This window comes from Physeter macrocephalus, unplaced genomic scaffold (genome assembly GCF_002837175.3).
Source record: "Physeter macrocephalus isolate SW-GA unplaced genomic scaffold, ASM283717v5 random_149, whole genome shotgun sequence".
NCBI classification, from domain to species: domain Eukaryota; kingdom Metazoa; phylum Chordata; class Mammalia; order Artiodactyla; family Physeteridae; genus Physeter; species Physeter macrocephalus.
In genome coordinates, this window is record NW_021145435.1 from 12,486 (window position 1) to 30,550 (window position 18,065).

The 18,065-nt window shown below is 52.3% G+C and overlaps 1 protein-coding gene across 2 annotated transcripts in view; it reads right to left on the bottom strand.

Annotated features, from left to right (window-relative positions):
* Positions 1 to 18,065, bottom strand: part of PLXNA2 (plexin A2) — an 83,055-nt gene that overhangs the window by 5,705 nt on the left and 59,285 nt on the right. Inside the window, exons 15-26 of one of the 2 annotated variants that reach the window (XM_028484238.2) lie at positions 17,480 to 17,623; positions 16,971 to 17,205; positions 14,827 to 14,969; positions 13,875 to 14,143; positions 11,891 to 11,957; positions 11,530 to 11,676; positions 10,514 to 10,673; positions 10,050 to 10,153; positions 6,121 to 6,220; positions 4,950 to 5,140; positions 3,413 to 3,582; positions 667 to 879 (exon numbers count right to left, since the gene is read on the bottom strand). In XM_028484238.2, coding sequence (XP_028340039.1) covers positions 667 to 879; positions 3,413 to 3,582; positions 4,950 to 5,140; positions 6,121 to 6,220; positions 10,050 to 10,153; positions 10,514 to 10,673; positions 11,530 to 11,676; positions 11,891 to 11,957; positions 13,875 to 14,143; positions 14,827 to 14,969; positions 16,971 to 17,205; positions 17,480 to 17,623 — 1,943 coding nt within the window. Of the gene's footprint in view, positions 1 to 666; positions 880 to 3,412; positions 3,583 to 4,949; positions 5,141 to 6,120; positions 6,221 to 10,049; positions 10,154 to 10,513; positions 10,674 to 11,529; positions 11,677 to 11,890; positions 11,958 to 13,874; positions 14,144 to 14,826; positions 14,970 to 16,970; positions 17,206 to 17,479; positions 17,624 to 18,065 lie in introns of those variants that run through there. The other variant, XM_028484240.2, reaches the window with a different exon arrangement.

The window sequence follows — 18,065 nt, forward strand, 5'->3', positions numbered from 1 at the left end:
ACAGGACAGGCTCCTTGGTGGGGACTCAGCAAATACTGCCTATACCTACCCTGGCCCCAGAACCCTTGAGACCACAGTTGTCCTCAACTGCTCCTGCTTCCCTATTTCTCTTCTGACGAGGCTTCCTCTGGCCTCTTCCCTCAAGCTGAGGTTGGGGCCTGGAGGCTGGTTTTCCCTAAGGTTGGGGCCTGGAGACTGGTTTTCCCTAACTACTAACTTTCCAGTCTAGTTAAAAGCCCAGACTCTGACCAGACTCCTTGTATTCAAATTCCAGCTCTGCTACCTGCTAGCTGTGTGACCTTGGGTAAGTTATTTTGCCTCTCTGCGCTTCAGTTTCCTCCTCAGTAAAATGGGGATGATAATAATACCTACTTTACAACTCTGCTGGATATTTTCGTGAGGTGATACATACAACATCTTTATCACAGTGCTGGGTGCTTAGCATGTGCTCAATAAATGGTCATTAGAATGCTAATGATCTGACTTGAAGGGTACAAAGCTTCCCTTTCTTCCCCCAGCAGGAACTTTTGGACAAGAGAGAAAAAGGTGAGCATGAGGTCCCGAAGGCACCACAAACATGGTTTTGAGTCCTTGGTCAGTGAAGCCCAGAGGAGGGAATGCAGCAGGCATTCAGGGCCACGGGCCTGTCCTGAGGGGGCTACTGACCTTTCCACCCAGCTCTTGTAGCTGGGGATGTCCTTGGCATAGAGCAGCTTGTTGGAAGGGGAGTCCTTGCCCAGCCGGTGCTCTGATGTTGAGCAAGAGTCCATGAAGGTCTGGGCCACCACAGAGAGGCAGGCGTCCGTGATGCTGCCCTTGTGGATGTCAAATACAAACTGGGGGTTCTTGATCACGTTCACCCAGAAGCGCAGGGGGAGGCTGTAGGAAACAGCAGAGCAGAGTCTGAGGGCTGTACCTTGGCCGTGCCCCACGCTGTTCACTAACATTCCTCCCTCCCCCACAAGTGCCAAATTCTCTCTCGAAGGGCAAGAGAATGAAGTCACAGAAAACTGGTCCAGCCTGGGCTGCCAATTTAGGCGAAGCTGTTACTGATGCTGGGAGAAAAGGAGAGGCACTATTGTGCCCTAATGGGGTGCTGACCCTGTTCTCTAACAACTGAGAGGTGGGCGTGGGTGGCTTCGTTCCCTCCTGGAGGTCTTTTCCAAAGGCCTCTGTGTCCCCAGGGAAGCCCAAGTACACAGGGCTGCACGGTTTTCTCAGAGCTTTAAACAAAGCCCCCAGGCTCCCAGAGTCCCTTCCCAGTGCCTGTGGTCATTATCCAGAAGGATGCAGTGGCAGCCCCAGCACGGGCTCCAAGTGGGCACAAAGGGTGCCACCTGTGCTCCCCACCCAGCCCGGCTGCCCAGCCACTTCCCAGGGCTGGCCCGGCCTGGCTGCGCTGAGGAATGGGCTCCCCTGGGGGCAGCTCTTTCACGACTCTCCCCGGGGCTTTCTCCGATCTGGTCACGGGCAGAGGAAGAAGAGGAGGCCATTGCTGGCACGCTGGGAATGACTCACTAGGACTCCGAGTTTTTCCCACCCCAAGGGGAACTGATCGGTCGTTAGGAGAGTTCTTTCTGCAACCTGGGAATTCATAATCGGAGGAGAATGCTTTTTCTCTGCTCCTTAGGCCGTAAGGAGGATAAGCCCATTTACTCGCCTTCAAAACCAGAACAGCTGCTGTTTCTGTTGCCTTTTCCAAACTTGGCCCTCTCCTCCAGCTGCCTGCAGGCCCTTAACTCTTTTGGATCCTCTGTGGAATGAGCCCTGTCCCCCGCTTGTCCTTCGGGCCTGAGGTGTTTCAGCCATCCAACCTACCTCCCCCGTCTCCTTCATTTTCTCTTGATTCTCCTGGACCCCAAACTTTCCCAAATGTCTCAGTTCATGCCAAGTCTTGGGAAAGATCAGCTGTGCCCACTCCAAGTCCTTCCGTTATGGTTTCTGCTTATCTTTCCAAATGCAACGGGATCACTCACTTTCCTTAACCTGGAGGGAGTGGCCTGGGCTGAGAGGTGACTCCTCTCTTCTACCTCCCCTTCCCCCGGCAGCTTTGGAAGCTTCTAATAGTCCTTCCTTGGACATTAGGGACCTGAGGTCTGGCTAAGGGGACTCTTTCCCCACCACAACTCCAGGGCAGAGCATTTGTATGACTTGGGCCTGGCCAGAAACAGAGGGCACAGAGATGGGGATAATCCAGAACTTTCTCTTGATCTCCTTGAAACTGCCACTCCCAGCGCCGGACTGAGGATCCGCCAAAGCAAAGGGAACAGCCATGGCCCCGGCCCTGGGAATGCAGACGAATGAAAGGCCTGTCCCAGTGACGTACACTGGAGGCTCCTCACCCCACGACCACCAGCGCCTCTTCATTTCACTCCACTGTGATCAAAGCTGCAGACTTTGGAGGGCTTGGCAACCACAACACCCCGGAAAAGAAGGAATATATGGGGTTTGGGGTTGGGTTTTTCCAAAGTGTTTTGCTGGTTGCTAGGACTTTTGATTCCCAAATAACAGCCGGGGCCCATCTGTGCCGGCTCTGTTTTCTGAGGAGATGGCTGACTCCAGACAGCTGTGTGGGCTGCCTGCCCAACCCAAATGCCTGGACCCCCTCTCTCCCCTCTCTGTGCTCTTTCCTGAAGGAAGGTTTTTACTTCTGCTCTTGGCCAGGCCCTTTGTGACCTGAAAGTCAGTCTTCGGCGTGGTCTGTGGTCCAGGTTCAAAACCCAGGAGAGAAAAGTCTTGCGCGAAGAGCCCGCAGGGGCTGTTTCTCCCACTGCTGGGTTTGGCTGCAGAGGTTACCTTAGGGGAGACAGTCACGCCTGCAGGACGTCCTGCCTGCTGCTTCCTGAAAGCCACGGCGCCGGGGTAATCACTTGGCCTTAAGGGATCACGTTTGCAATGACAGCCTCGTAGTTGGTGGGCTCACGTCTACAGCAGGTGCAAGCTCTCTCCCAGCACTGGCCAACTTCCCCAGGGTCTAAGTTTAATTCAGGGCTCCCCCATTTCAGGAAGTGCCTTAGGTTCTGCCGTGCTCAGAATGCCCCACAACGCCTGTCTGTGAAGCTCTGCTGCTAGGTGTCAGACGTGGCTCTTTGTGTAGGTTCCTCCAGCTCCCTTTCCTAAGAACCAGAAGTTAGGGAGGAGGAGGCACGTCCTGGAGAAGGGTCTGAGCCTGAAAGGGCAGAGCTCAAGGGTGCGTCTGTCCTGGTGCCAGGCTCTATGCCCGGCAGGGCCCACTTGGCGCCTGGGGACCTCGTCTGCTCTGCAGAGCATATGTTTGTCCCGGGAGCCTCGGATTACTCAGCCACAGCAGAGAACAGGCTCCGCCCATCTCCCTGGTCCCTGCTAGCCCTCACCCCCCGCAGCTTGCAGCCTCACCAGGCTGCAGCTCTCCCTGGGCTCCCCAGGGGGTTACCAGTTGCTCTTCCAGGTGTGCCGCACATCTGTGTCATGGATGCTGTGTCTGTCTGCCTGCTCATCCAGGAAATCAAACATGTACTTGATGGCCAGGGGGAGAGCGCTGCCCCGGTGCACGGTGCTGAACAAGGTCTCAAACAAGTCGTCCACGAACTTCTGCAGGGTGCCCTGGCAGAGGGGTGGTGGGAAAGTATGAGGTGGGGGAGTGGGACGGGCAGCAGGCAGGCAGACCAGATGGTGCCTTGGACCGATCCTGCCTTGGAAATTTGTCTGCAACGCCAGGCTGTGCGGAGAGTGCGGTGGGAGTGGGGGTGGGGGGGTGTTGGGGAGGTGGGAAGGACTGAATGGGCTGCAGATTCCTGGCAAGAACCTCCTCCAACCTGTGGCCACATGCCACGTTTCTGCTTGTGTCCATGGCAGGCGGGTGTGGGCGTGGGGAGTCTGACTGAAGACAGCAAGTGCTCTGAGCCCAGGCTTCCCACGGGGAATGAAGGGCACAGGTTGGTACGAGAGGGTGTCTAAAGAACAAGATGGAGGGCTGGACCTTTCCAGCGGGAGCAGGGCAGGACGGCAGAGGGTCTCACAGGAAGGTGTGAAGGGCTCACCATGTTAGTGGCCTGGGATAAGTGGTGTCTGGAGTGGGGACTGGGTGAAGGGTCCAGATCCAAGAACACTGAGACACAGCCCTGATCACGGGGCCTTGGAGGGTACCTGGGGCAGGGACAAGGCTGGGCCTGGGGCCCACAGTTTATACGTTCCAAAAACACCTCTGAAGGTCAGGAAAATGTCCAACCTTTTGGTGTCTCTTTGTTGGTCTCTTATTAGCATATTAGGCAAAGCAAAATTTGAGACGCGTGGTCTGATGGTGTATTTCTGAGGCACTTCAGGGAGTAAGTCTGAGATGCCCCTGTAGTAGAATTTCAGCCACATTTTTGTGGGGTCAGTGGGGGACAGTCCTGGCAAATACGGGCTGGATGATTGCTATGCATATAGGCAAACTTTTCTCTGCTAGGGAGGCGAGAAGACAGCTTTAGATCATAGCTTCCAGCACTGCCGCTGCCTCGCTTCCATCAGCATTTGGGGGTAGATGAGATGGGACGGGGAAGGGGAAGCCTTCTCTTGGATACCAGAAGGACCAGGCCTTCACGCTTTTCCTCCCATTGTGGCCAGAAAGTGGGTAGAAAAGGCACTGACGGAGGAAGCTGGCATATCTGTCCATCTAATACCAATAAAAAACCCCAATGATTTCCTAAGGGGTGTAGGGGCCCGAGGTGAGAGCGTCGATCCTCTGAGGAGTAATGGCGGTCCTATAGGGTGAGCTAGGAGGAAAGATGTCATTGTGATTTTTGCCAAAGGGTAGAGAACAGCGGTGGCCTGATCTCCTGGGAAGCCTGCCCCAGACCTGGACCTGCTTGTCCAAATGCGTTACCTTGAAGGACAGACTCCATGCTGTCCTTCCTATGCTGTGGGCTGGGTGGGGGGTAGGACACACCTCTCTGAGGAGCCTTCCCTGGGCTGAGCAGGGCAGGAATTACCTTGGTGGCCAATAGCCGGGTCAGGTAGATCTCGGACACCATTTTGCTGCCCCGGTCACCCTCCTTCTGGTCCCCATGGTCGTGATTCTTCACCAGATGCCACACCTTGACCCCACTCTCCAGGTCTGGGGTGATCATGGGGGCCCGAGACCGCAGGCTGTCGGGACTGCCTGTGTACCTGAAGGAGGAGTCTGAGGAGAAGGGGGCAGCGGAGGCCTGTGAGCAACTAATTGCATCATCCTGGCTTGTAGAATCCTTCTAGAATCCCTGCCCACCTGCTGCACTCACTCAGAATAAACCAGTTTCAATTGGAAGGGGACCCTTGGGGTTTCATATTTGGTGGGTTATTTTATCGATCCTTGGTTGGCATGAGAACAGCCTGAAATATTTTTGTAAAAAGAGGACCTAGAAATTCTGTGAGCTGGAGTGGCCCTTGGGAATTTGGGAGTCCCTCATTCCCTCATGCTTCCAGCAAAGAACAATCAATAGGTAAAAAATGTCAACCAGATATTCTCATAGGGGCTTTAATAAAAGTCTGGATACTAAGGGCTGTGAGTGGAAATGCTCCCTCTCGGGAGTTGATGAGTTCCTTCTCACTTGGGGCCCAGAATATAGAATTGCCTGAGCCCCTTTTGGAGCTGCCAGCTTCAGTCCTGAGGTGTCCTTTAGCTGGACAGCCCAAAGCCTAGTGCTATACAGAGCCAGAGGAAACAGAGTCAGAGAGAGTGAAACACCACAACCTCATTTCCCAGAGGGCACTGGGGACCCTAGCACTCCTCAGGGGTGGAAGGGCTAGGATGGCCAATCGATTGCCCCAATTGGGACATGACTGAGAGCTAAAGGGGGCACTGTTAATAATTCAGTCAGGACAATAAGCATAAACTGGGACTGGGTTTATGTGAACCTCCCATCCAAGAGCCTCCTTGGGTCTGGGCCCTTCAAACTCCTTCATCAGACCTGGGCTATCAAAGGAAAGGTGCCGGGTACCACCTGCTGCCACAGCTCTGAGGAGACAGGCTGCTCCGGGGATGACTGGTCCAGGGAGAAAGGGAAGCCTTTGACTGCAGGCTGGCAGCAGCACGGGGCTCCTGCTGTCAGAAGGGACGGTGAGTAGCCCCTGGGGGTCACAGAAGACTCCACTGGCTGCCCAGGCTACCTTTCTGGTCCTCACCGTATCTGCTGATGGACGTCCGGGAGATGCTGGCAGAGGCAGGGATGTTGTAGGAGGAGGTCTGTTTGGGGACCAGAGCCACCACCGATCTGTCTGATACCTGAGAAGGGTATGAGAGATACAGTTCAGGTGAAGGTTGGTATCTTGGGGAATAAAATTGTCAAGTACTTCTAGAAAGTTCTGGAATAGGTTTAGGTAGATCAGCATAAGGAGATCAGGAATGCTAGAAATAACAATTCCTGCTTTTCAGTATGGCAGCTCCTTGCCACCTGTGGCTATTGGGCTCTTGCAATCCAGTCAGTCCAAAGGGAGATGCCCTGTAAGTGTCTGAGCTCAGGTACGCTATAAATGTACAATACACACTGGATTTCAATGACTTAGGATGAATAAAAGTATACAAACTGTCTCATTAATAATGTTTATATTGATTACATATTCAAATGACGATTATTTTAGATCAGTTGTGTTAAATAAAACATTAACATTACATTCATCTGCTTATTTTTACCTTTTAAATGTGACTAGTAAAAAATGTGAAGTTATACGTGTGGCTTGCATTGTATTTCTATTAGAGGGAGCTAGTGTAGCCCAGCCTGCCTTGAGTTTTGTGAGTTACATACAACTATCCCCATTTTAGAGATGAGGAACTGAAGCATTGAGAAGCTAAACAACACCTTCAAGTTCGCACACCTAACACATGATAGAGCCAGAATTTGTCACCCGGACTGTCAGGCTCCAGAGCACATGTTCTCCTCATTGCATCCTAATCTGGGATTTTATTTCAAGACACACTGGTCTGAAGCCCATTTTCCCTTTTGGTTCTGATTTCTTTCTGGCCTGGGTCCTATAATGGCCCAGTCACCTTGAGGAGCTTCACCAGAAGGCAGCTGCTCTTGGGGAGTCAGCGAGAAAGAAGGTGTCTTGCCTGTCCTCTGTGAGGGTGCCCAGGCTCAGCACCCAGCCTGCAGGGAAAGGGCTGATAAGTGAGGAGCCATATTGAAGACGTTTGGGGCCATTTTGATTTAAGGTTACCCTCCATCCAATAAAAACAGAGAATCCCCAGAATTGTGGCGATCCAATTAAACCCCTAACGCAGAGGGAATAAAACAGCTATAATAATGTTATGGGCCATAAAACATTCCTATTAAACCATTTTTTACTTTAACAATTTTTATGAACTTTATAAGTTTGATTTATGGCTGCAGCCATCGTAAAACCATTTTTTCTGGGTCTTAAATTGTCAGTCCCTCTCTCCCACCAAAAAAAAATTAAATGTTGGGAAGTCAAACTATAAGTGAACATTAGCACTAACGAGATTACCTGACAGCCAGTTTTAGTAGTGGTGTTTAATTTCACCCTCCCTATAAATCTGCGGGAACCCGGGAAGTTTTAAAATATCTCTTTGTTAATTAAGATTATGCAGATTTTTCTCCTGTAGGGGCTCCAAGGACCTTTGACTCCTGGGAGGGTAACAAGAGGTCAATGCTTTGACTTGATGGCATAGAGCTGCAGGGTCCAGGGCTCTTCACAGTTGTCTGGAAGATGCCAACACGTAGTTACTTCCCAGCTGGGGCGGCTCCCCAGACTGCAGGCAGCTTGTACCATCAGCACTAGGTCTGAAAAGGAGGGGGAGCTCTCCATCTCGGACTTTCAGGAACTCTCTGTGCAATTGAAATGATACCCGAAAGCCTGGCAGGAGCAAGGGTTTATTCTCCCAGGGAGAACAGATTATGTTATCATTTATGGCTTGTTGTCACCTAAAGGGAGATTCACAAGGTGACTGGAATGACCACAGTTCAACTGAATTCCGGGTCTCATCACTAAATCTCCCTTGTCCTTAGTCTCCAGTCTTTCTCTTGACCAACGGGTGATGCAAACCCGTGGTCAAGATGCCTGGCCGGGTCTGACCCTGCCTCTGCACTTAGTAACTACAGGATTTCGGGAAAGTCACTTAACCTCTCTGCGCCTCAGTTGTCTCATGTGTCAAAGGGGTAATAATCGTGTCTAGGTTGCTGGGAGGATTAAAGGCGTCAGGACACGTAGAGGCTGGGAGCAGTGATGCCTGGTGCCTAGTGACACTCAGTAAGTGCTGGTATTACTGTTGCTATTACGAACATCATCATCATCATCGTCTCCCAAAGGGAAGAATAATTCCTTGTCCCCTGTCACTCACGGCTAGCGTGTGGGAAGAGCCTTGCACAAAGTAAAGCTCGGTAAATATTTGAGGAATGAATGAATACATGAATGATAAATGACATCGGGGAATTCAAAGTGCTTTGTAAGATGAGCACTGTAGGAACAGAATATTCCATTCTTCTGATTGGGAGTCAGAGGACAGACAGACCGGTAACAAACATTAGGGCACCAAAGACAGAGAAGAGCGGCCCCATTCCTGCCCTGGAGAAACTTACAATTTGGGGGCATAGTGCTCATTTCTTTTGCACTTTCTTCTTCGGTTCTAATGGGTTCATTAAAACTGTTCTACGGGGCTTCCCTGGTGGCGCAGTGGTTGAGAGTCCGCCTGCCGATGCAGGGGACACGGGTTCGTGCCCCGGTCCGGGAAGATCCCGCATGCCGCGGAGCGGCTGGGCCCGTGAGCCATGGCCGCTGAGCCTGCGCGTCCGGAGCCTGTGCTCCGCAACGGGAGAGGCCACAACAGTGAGAGGCCCGCGTACGGAAAAAACAAAAAAAAAACAAAAAAAAACCTGTTCTACGAAGCCCAGTGTGAAGTGGGGTTGGGGGCTGGGTTGGAATCAACAGAGTGATTATAGCTACTATGGAGTGGTATATACATACTGGTATACCTCACCTGTGGTTTCTCCTACTTCCAACCACCTTCACAATTTGGGGTCATAGCTCCATTTACTGATGAGGAGTCCAAGGTTTAGGGAGATTCAAGTCACATCACCAGTAAGGGGGATGGAGCCTGGAAGGGAGCATTTTGGGGTTTCCCCAGTGCCCCTCTCTTTCCTCTGTGCCCCAAGAGGCTCCCAGGCAGGTCCTGCTGGCTGTTAGGACCCCCAGCCTCCTGGTCGTTGGCAACTCAGTGCTTAAGAACCCAGCCTGCCAGCCCCTCCGCACCCTCCCCGTGTGAGGCAGGGACAGAGGATGATGTTATTAATCAGGCAATCCCACAGGGTCCTGCTGCCCAAGGCGCTTCCTCTGGTTGGTTTAATTTTCCTCACTGTCTCTCATCTCCAGCTTCTATTTTAGTATGTTTTTCGAATCCCAACCAGCCTACCTGTGCTTAATCTTACAGAGACCCCCAGCTGTGAGTGGTTACCATGAGAAGCAAGGGGGGTGAGAGTAGATACCTCTTGGGATCTTTTGTTCTTTTGCTGAGATTTTTTTTTTTTTTTTGACTGTTCCATTCAATGTGTCTGCCGGTGTGCTAAACACTCTACCTACTATATTCAATCTATTCCTCACAACTTTATGGGGCAGGGATCACCGTTAACTCCATTTTACAGATGAGAAGCATGAGAGCTTAAGCAACTTCCCCAGGGACACCAGCTAGTAAGTGGCAGAATATAAGACCCAATTCCCTGCTTCGTTGAAGGTGAGACGTGTAAGCTGCATTAGTAAGAGAGCAAAGAGAAAGCAGCAGGAGACTATGCAGCTGTCTGTGAAAGATGCCATTTTTCTGCAGGCGAAGAGCTACACTCTGTACAGGATAGGAATGTCCAGCCCAACCCTACACCAGTTCAGTCAGTTTCTCAGGGTGAGTCTGGACATTCGTGTTTTCGACAGCTTCCCCCAGTAATTCTAATCGGCAGCTGTGGCTGAGAATCACTGCTCTAGACTCAGGGAGGAGGTGGAGAGGGGAGATAAGAGAACCCTTTTAGGGCTTTGAGGGCCTTAGAGCAAACCTTAGAAGGAGGGGGCATTCTGGGAGGGCAGTGGTCCCTGACGCAAAGCCCTGCCCTCACCTGATAGTGCATCAGCGTGTTGAGCCGCTTCCAGTCACCCTCGATCTTGGTGGTGATGTCCTCGTCCTGCAGCACGACCCGGGCAATCCGGCCTTGACGCCACTCTGGGTGGAGGGGTGGTGCAGGAGCAGTGTGAGGGGCGGGGGCCGGGACTGCCCAGTCGTGCCGTCCTCTAGGGGCCTGGCAACCCCGGCTCCCTCAGGCTGGTGCAATGATAGTGTTTCAGGCGTCTGGGGCTCCGGGGGGTCAATTGTGGCAAAAGCATGGGACTCCCCAGAGGTGGCCGCATCTGAGCGGGCAGTGTTTCAGGCAAGCATTTCACCTGGCCCCTCACCTGGACGGGACCCAGTCATGCCCCGACGGGGGGGCCGTCTGCGGGGCAGGGCTTCCCACCCCACCCCCACTCCCATAGCCCAAATGCCTTCCTGGAAGTTGCCCTCACACTCCAAGGCCAGGTTTCCTACCCAAGTCCATGTCAACAGCCCTCGGCCGCTGGGAGTAGGGCACGTTCTTGTAGACGGCATCGAGAATCTTCTCTTTGACCTGCGTGATGGTGTCACAGTTTAACACCTTCACTGGGATCTCCGGACTGTTCTCGTTGTCCGGGTTGACGCAGTTCAGGATCTACAGGTGGCGACAGAAGGGGAGCAGGATGCGAGTTGAAGGAGCCATTTGGGGGACAGGGAGAGAGGTCCTGGAGCCTTCTCTTACCCAGGCTCCCCCTCCTCACAGGAGAAACGGGTGTCCCTCTGTCTGCGTCTCAGTTTCTCTCACCTTCCAGCCATCTGCCAATGACAGCTTGAGCCCTTCTGCCTACCTCTCTCAGAGACCCAGGACTCTACTTTCTAGCCCCTGATGGCTTAGGGGAGGCTGTCATCCTGGGTGGAGACGTCCTGGGGGATTAGGGGTGGCTCCAGGTATTTCAAGGGCTGGCCTTCCACTTCCCCGAAGCCTCTATATTAGAAATCAGCAGACTTCTTCCCCGTAATGCTAATTTCCCCATAGCTAATGCTGAGTGATCTAGGGAAAATGCAGGCAATGCAAGCTCTTTAGGCCCACCCAATGAGATAGGGGAGGAGGCTCCCAGGCCTGTGTGTCTGCCCTTGGGACACTTGGCATGCCCCCTGGACTGGCCCCCAGGCCGACCTCCTAGCCTCTTTATTTTTATTTATTTATTTACTTTTGCGGTACGCGGGCCTCTCACTGCTGTGGCCTCTCCCGTTGCGGAGCACGGGCTCCGGACGCGCAGGCTCAGTGGCCATGGCTCACGGGCCCAGCCGCTCTGCGGCATGCGGGATCCTCCCGGACCGGGGCACGAACCCGTGTCCCCTGCATCGGCAGGTGGACTCTCAACCACTGTGCCACCAGGGAAGCCCCCAGCCTCTTTATTGACCCCTCAAACTGGCTTTGTGGTGAGAAGGCAGAGCACGGATCAGAGGCAGGAGGTCCGTGCTGTCCCCTGGGCTTCCCGCCTGCTCACCAGGGTCTTGTACTCGATCTGCTGCCGGATGAGCTTGTCCTCGCTCAGGGAGTAGCGGGCCTCGCCCGTGATGGCATCGATGGGGCCCTTCTCCATCTGCTGCTTGATGGCGCAGTAGAGCATGAAGAGCGGCTCCCCCGCACACTCCTGCGGGCAGAGGCAGCGCGTAGGTGGCGGGGTACCAGCCTGCTTCCCTCCCTCTCCTGACCCTATTTCTAGGCCCGCTTGGCTTTGGGGCACCCAGCCAGGTAGGTTTCTGTTCCTAAGTGGGGGTCGCCATGCAGCCCTGATGGCCAGGCTCAGACGGGTGGCCCCCCATCTTGCTCTCAACTCCCAGGTCCTGTCTCACTCCCAGTCTCACCTTCAGGAACTTGTGCAGGAGGAAGGCAAACCAATTGGTCAGCATCTTCTCAGCCACGGACTCTGTCCTGGGGAGGCAGAAGGGATGAAGGGCAGTCCTTTATGGAGGGGTCTAAGGGCGGGGGTGTGCCTAGCTTGTTGTGTGAACCAGGGTTCAAGAGAACAAGGGCAGGAAAGAACCCAGGGCTGGGGGCCAGGACACTGTGTCCTGTCCCAACTCTACCAGTAACGAGAAGTGAGACCTTGGGCTAGAGGCTTCTTTCTGGACTTCAATTTCCGGCAAAAATGGAGTGGTACTATGGGTCTGCAGACACAGGGACCAAGAACGCCATCCTCTTACCCTCTTCCAGCCTCAGGGTGATGGAGTTTCTATGTCCCTTTGGGATTTCCTGCACGTCTGAATATTTGCATGTCCACAAGGTCCCTGGTATCTTCCCCTCCAAACAGAGTCAGACTGCCTGGGTTCAAATACTGACTCTGCTGCGTACTGGCCTGTGTGATCTTGAGTAAGTCATTTCCTCTCTCTGGGTTCAGTTTCCCCATCTCTAAATGGGGATGATAATAATAATAATAATAATAACCATCATCATCATCATCATCATCATCATCTAACCCACAGGGTTGTTGTCAAGGTTGAATGAATTAATACATGTAAAGTGCTAAGAATAGTGCATATACCTGCTCGCTGTCAACACTGCTGTCCTGCGGGGTCGTGGATCCCAGCCCCTCAGGTAAAGAGCAGTGTGTGCAAGTGTTTAGCTGACAGGGGATCTGCCTCTGTAAGCACCGCCCCTTCGTCCTGCCCCACCCCCATCATCCCAGGCTGCAGATCTGGGGACCTGCGAAGGAACGAAGCGGCTGTGACAGACCCTCAGCGATGGGGATGCCGGAGGGGTATTTTAACTCGCTGCACGTGGTGCAAATTATACCCTCTGGTTGCTGTAAATCCCAGGCATTTGCCAGGGCTGCTCAGCAATGTGGGCCCGGGAGAGAGTGACAATGGCAGAAGAAATTGTGGCTTTCTCCCTGGCCCCTCCCAGCACCCTCTCCCTGCATTGTGCCTGAGATTAGCTCTAATTTAAATACAACAGTCCTTAATGAGAGTTTCTAATGCTCAGATTGGCAGAATGGGGGCTCTGTACTCATAAAACAAAGCCATTCTTTCTCCCTTCTCACCCCACATGGGGTCTGGAAGTCTGAGACCTTGCAAGGGAAGGCTGCCCAGAAGGCAGTGAAATGGAGGTGGCACATTCCAAGCCCTGCTGCCAGCTGAGCTCCAAAGCTGTGCTGGGCTCCCCAGGGCCCCTAGAGAGGGTAGGCTCAGGGATGGATGTCAAGGTCTCTGACCCTCTTCCCTGCCAGAAAAATGGCAACAGAGGAGGGTGTGGTGGTGGATGCTGGTGATTCAGATCCAGGAAGCTGGGCACTGATGGGACAGGCCACACCATATCTCCAGCCGGGTGCTGTCCAACAGAGCTCCTGCTATGATGGGAATGGCCTCTATCCGTGCTTCCAATATGGTGGCCACTGAGCACTTGGGATGCAGTTAGTGCAATGGAGGAACTGAATTTTACATTTTCATTTTAATTAATGGTCACGTGTGCTACTGTGTTGGACAGTGAAACTCAGGATGCATGGGGAGGGAGACTTCAAGACAGGTATTATTAGTGTCATTTTGTTCACGAGGAAACTAAACAGCAGAGAGGCCACATCACTGGCCCAAGATCACACCACTAGCAGGAAGCAGAGCCGGGGTTCAAGCTCAGATGCTCTGGGGCCTGTGCTCCTGCATCACGCTCAGCACCTGCAGACACGGCACAGCCACCCGGACTGAAGGAAGATGAGACTCTGCACTGGGAGCTGTGGGGACACAGGCCTTCCTGGGGAGGGGCGCCTTCTCGTGGGACCCACACTAACCAGCCCTGACCCCCTCCTCCCCCGACGTCCCTGTTCAGATGCCTCCCCGCCCGTGGCGCAGGTCACACCTCCGGAGAAGCAACTTGGGGTGGTTCTTGTTCTCCAGGTTCTTATCGATGAGGTCAGAGAGCAGCTGCTTGAGGACGTCGGTGGCGTACTCCAGGCGGCCCTGCAGGCCGGTCATGATGAGCGAGGCCACGTTGCCGCGGTCCCGCATGGAGAAGCTGCGCTGCAGCTCCAGGGTGCGGATGAAGGTCAGCAAGAACACCTTGTTGTTGATGAGCTGGGCAAAGAGCTTCAGGGCCTTCTCGACGTGCTGCTGCCCGTTGCCCTGCACCTGGGACGGGTGTGATGGGCGTGGCCTCAGAGGACGAGCTTCCGGCTCTCCATGAGGGTGTTAGCTGATGACGATGCCAGCTATAGGACCCTCTCCATGACGCCTGTAACCGCCCCACCCTCGGTGATGTAGGAATAACTGGTCTCTGAGGTCTGCAGTCTGCTCTGACTTCCCCCTGGGTTGAGAGGGTTGGGCTCCAGGTAGAGACCTCAGAGAGGATGCTATTCATCTGATTTTCCCAAGGATGCAACAACAGGAGATACCACAGCAGACTAGCTTGGTTTACTAGTCTCCCCTTAATCTCCCCTGCCCTGATTTATTATCTTTAGTAAAACAAACCGAGAAATGAACAAACAAGCCTCACAGAATCATAGGTCTTTCCTTAAGCCAGCTTAAATCCATTCGGAAATGAGGCAGAATCTTAGTTAATTAATTCAGTCATTAATTTAAAAATGACAAACAATCAGCCTTCCCCTGGAATCATCCCAAAGAGCCTGGGTGCCCGCCCCGCACCGGCTGTGATTTTCCTGGTTGGAAATATCCCCGTTGCAGTGATGATCTTACAAGCTATTTCGCCTCCTCACTCCTGACCTTCTTCTGAGCACTGGGCCCCATTGGCATTTCCTAGGAAACCCAGGCCCCACGTCCCTGCTGGGCAGCTGGGCGAGGGAGGAGGGTGTTACCTCCAGCTCACGCAGGACGGGATGGTCCTCAATGCCGGGGAACAGGACTCGCATAGCATAGGTCCGATAGTCCAGGTAGGGGATTCCTGAGCGGTCCAGGTCACTGGTCAGCTCGTTGATGTCTGTCTGGAGCTCGGCAAAAGCTATGAAAGTGCAGTGGAGACAGGGAAGCTCAGGAGCGGAACGCAGGCCGGGGAGGGGAAAGGCGGGAGAAGTTTGTGGAGGAGGGAAGGGCCAAGTGTAGAGACAGGGAGGGTTATAGGGGTGCGTCTCCAGGGGCGGTGAGATATCTCCAGTCTGCCTTTCTTAGGTGGTGGGACTATGGGTGATTTTTATATTATTTCCTCCTCTATGCTTACCTATAATTTTGAATTTTCTTTCTATGTATTATAAGTGTAGTTAAAACAAAGGAAGCACACGACTTGGGTCATGCAGGTGATACAGGTGCTAGAAGCAGGTGAGAGACAGTGGTCGAACAGATCAAACAAAGACCAAAATAGGTAGCTTTGTCCCCTTTTCCAAGCAAGAGAATAAACCAAGATGCAAAAACCTTGGGGGAAAATGAAAATCAAAACCACCATGAGATACCACTTCATACCCATTAGGATGGCTATTATAAAAAACGTGGAAAATAATATGTGTTGGCTAGGATGTGGAAAAACTGGAACCCTCATATCTTGCTGAAGGGAATGTAAATTGGTAGAGCTGCTCTGGAATCCAATTTGGTGATTCCTTAAAAAATTAAACATAGAATTACCAAATGACCCAGCAATTCCTCTCCTACATATATACCCGAAAGAACTGAAAGCGGGGACTTGAACAGATACTTGTACCCTCACGTTCACAGCAGCATTATTCATGATACCAAAAGGTGGAAACAACCCAAATGTCCATTGACAGATAAATTGATAAGTAAAAGGTAGTTTATATACCCAATGGACTATTATTTAGCCTTAAAAAGGAATGAAGTTCTCTCAAATGCTACAACATGGATGCACCTTAAAGACATGATGCTAAGTGAAATAAACCAAATACAAAGGGACAAATACTGTATGATGCCATTTATATGAGTTTCCTAGAGTAGCCAAATTCATAGAGACAGAAAGTGGGAGAGGAGGATGAGGGATTATTGTTTCATGAGTACAGAGTTTCAGCTGAGGAAAATGTGGAAGTTCTGGAGATGGATGGTGGTGATGGTCACACAATATTGTGAATGTACTTAATGCCTCTGAACCGGAGGAGGGGAGAGCGCTAGGGTGCAGAGATAAGAAAGTTAAAATGGTAAATTTTATGTTATATATATTTCACACTCACACTCACACACAAACGAAACTGAGAACACCACCAAACCCAGACTTAGGGAGCCCTGACCACCAGGTCCTTGGCCAAACAGGGGCTTCCCCTTGGTGGCAGACCTGTCTCCTGACGCCCTCCTTGCTCCTCCCCAGCCCTGGCACTGGGAGGAGCCGTGGCCCACTTTGCCCCAGCCCAGCTCTTCCCTTTCATCCAGCAGGGGGCTTGTTCTGATCTTGAAGTTTGCAGTAAAAGGAGAAGTGTTTTGATTCCTAATTAAGATGTTTACCCAGAGTCTTCCAGGTCCTCAGCCCAAGGGGACACCCGGTAGCTGCTGTTGCTTGGGAAACAGAAGAAACACTGTCTCCACCACTACAGCCTGGGATGCCCTGCAAGTGACCTTCAGAGGCTCAGCCTGCAGTACTGGCTGAAGACACACCCTGGGGGAGTGGATAGGGTGGAAGGGAGGGCATGTGCTCTCAACTTTCCTGCTGCTCCAAGGCAGCCAGGCAAAAGGAGCTGTCACTCCTACGTGGGGATCTAGAGTCTGAGGCAACAGGGCCTAGGAGGCTCTGACTGTGGGGAGACTGAGGTCCCGGGAAGGAGAGTAGGCTGGGCCAGACTCTGCGAAGAGTCAGGGCACAGGGCGACAGAATAATGGGATCAGGTCTGGGGCCTTACTGTGGGCATTTTAAGGGCAAAGGAAGTCTAAGAGAAAACAGAGGTCAAAGTGGAGCAGGATGGCTTGTGGTAGAAGAGATGGAAGCAAAGATGAGAGCTGTTTTAGGGAGGGGGGTAATAAGGCTGGTGAGGAAAGAGGGTCCCGGAAGCGAGGGAGTGCCTCCACTTACCTTCCTTACACTCCAGGGCCACACGGGACTCCAGGTTGTCCATCTGCATTTGGAGCCGCTTGAGAGTGAGGTCATTTTCTCGAGACTTGCGCTTGTAGGCGATGAGCACAATGATGACGATGATGAGCAGGAGGCTGCCGCCTGCCGCGATGCTGACGATGGCTGGCAGGGTCAGCAAGCTGTCTGAGATGACACTCACCGAGCCGGGCGAGAATACCATGCCACCCACGTGGACCTGCGCGTGGCACACACACAGTCGCTTAGAGCCCTGGCATCCAATCCTTCTTGATTCAGAAAGGGCATGAGAGACCACAACCACACAGTGCAGTCTGGATACAAAACGACTTCCTGCTTATCATCTGCCTTTCTTTTCTTGTGTTCTTAGCTGCTACCCATCTTAATATAGGACTTTGTGATGAGGACATATGGAGGAGGTTGAAGACCCTTTCTTTATAACAGATTATACATGAAAGGTGAGGAGGGGAGGAATAATAAGAGGGTTCACTCACCATGACCTTGTGCTGCCCGGTGAGGTTGGGAGGCTCGCAGAGCAGTTGCGTCTCGGACACAGTGACAGCGCATGGGGTCTCTCCAATCAGCACGGTGTAGTTGAGTTTGGCACCTCCAGAAGCAGGAGGACAGAGGTTTTTGCCCTGTAGATAAGAGCAATCTTAATAGGAATAATTGACACATGTGCACAGAAGTTAATTGGTTATTTAAAAAGAGATTAAGACCAGTCCCTCCCATCAGGAAACTTCTACAAGCCTCTTAGATAGCCTCATCCACCAGAGGGCAGACAGCAGAAGCAAGAAGAACTACAATCCTGCAGCCTGTGGAACAAAAAACACATTCACAGAAAAACAGACAAGATGAAAAGGCAGAGGGCTCTGTACCAGATGAAGGAACAAGATAAACCCCCAGAAAAACAACTTAATGAAGTGCAGATAGGCAACCTTCCACAAAAAGAATTCAGAAAAATGATAGTGAAGATGATCCAGGACCTCGGAAAAAGAATGGAGGCAAAGATCGAGAAGATGCAAGAAATGTTTAACAAAGACCTACAAGAATTAAAGAACAAACAAACAGAGATGAACA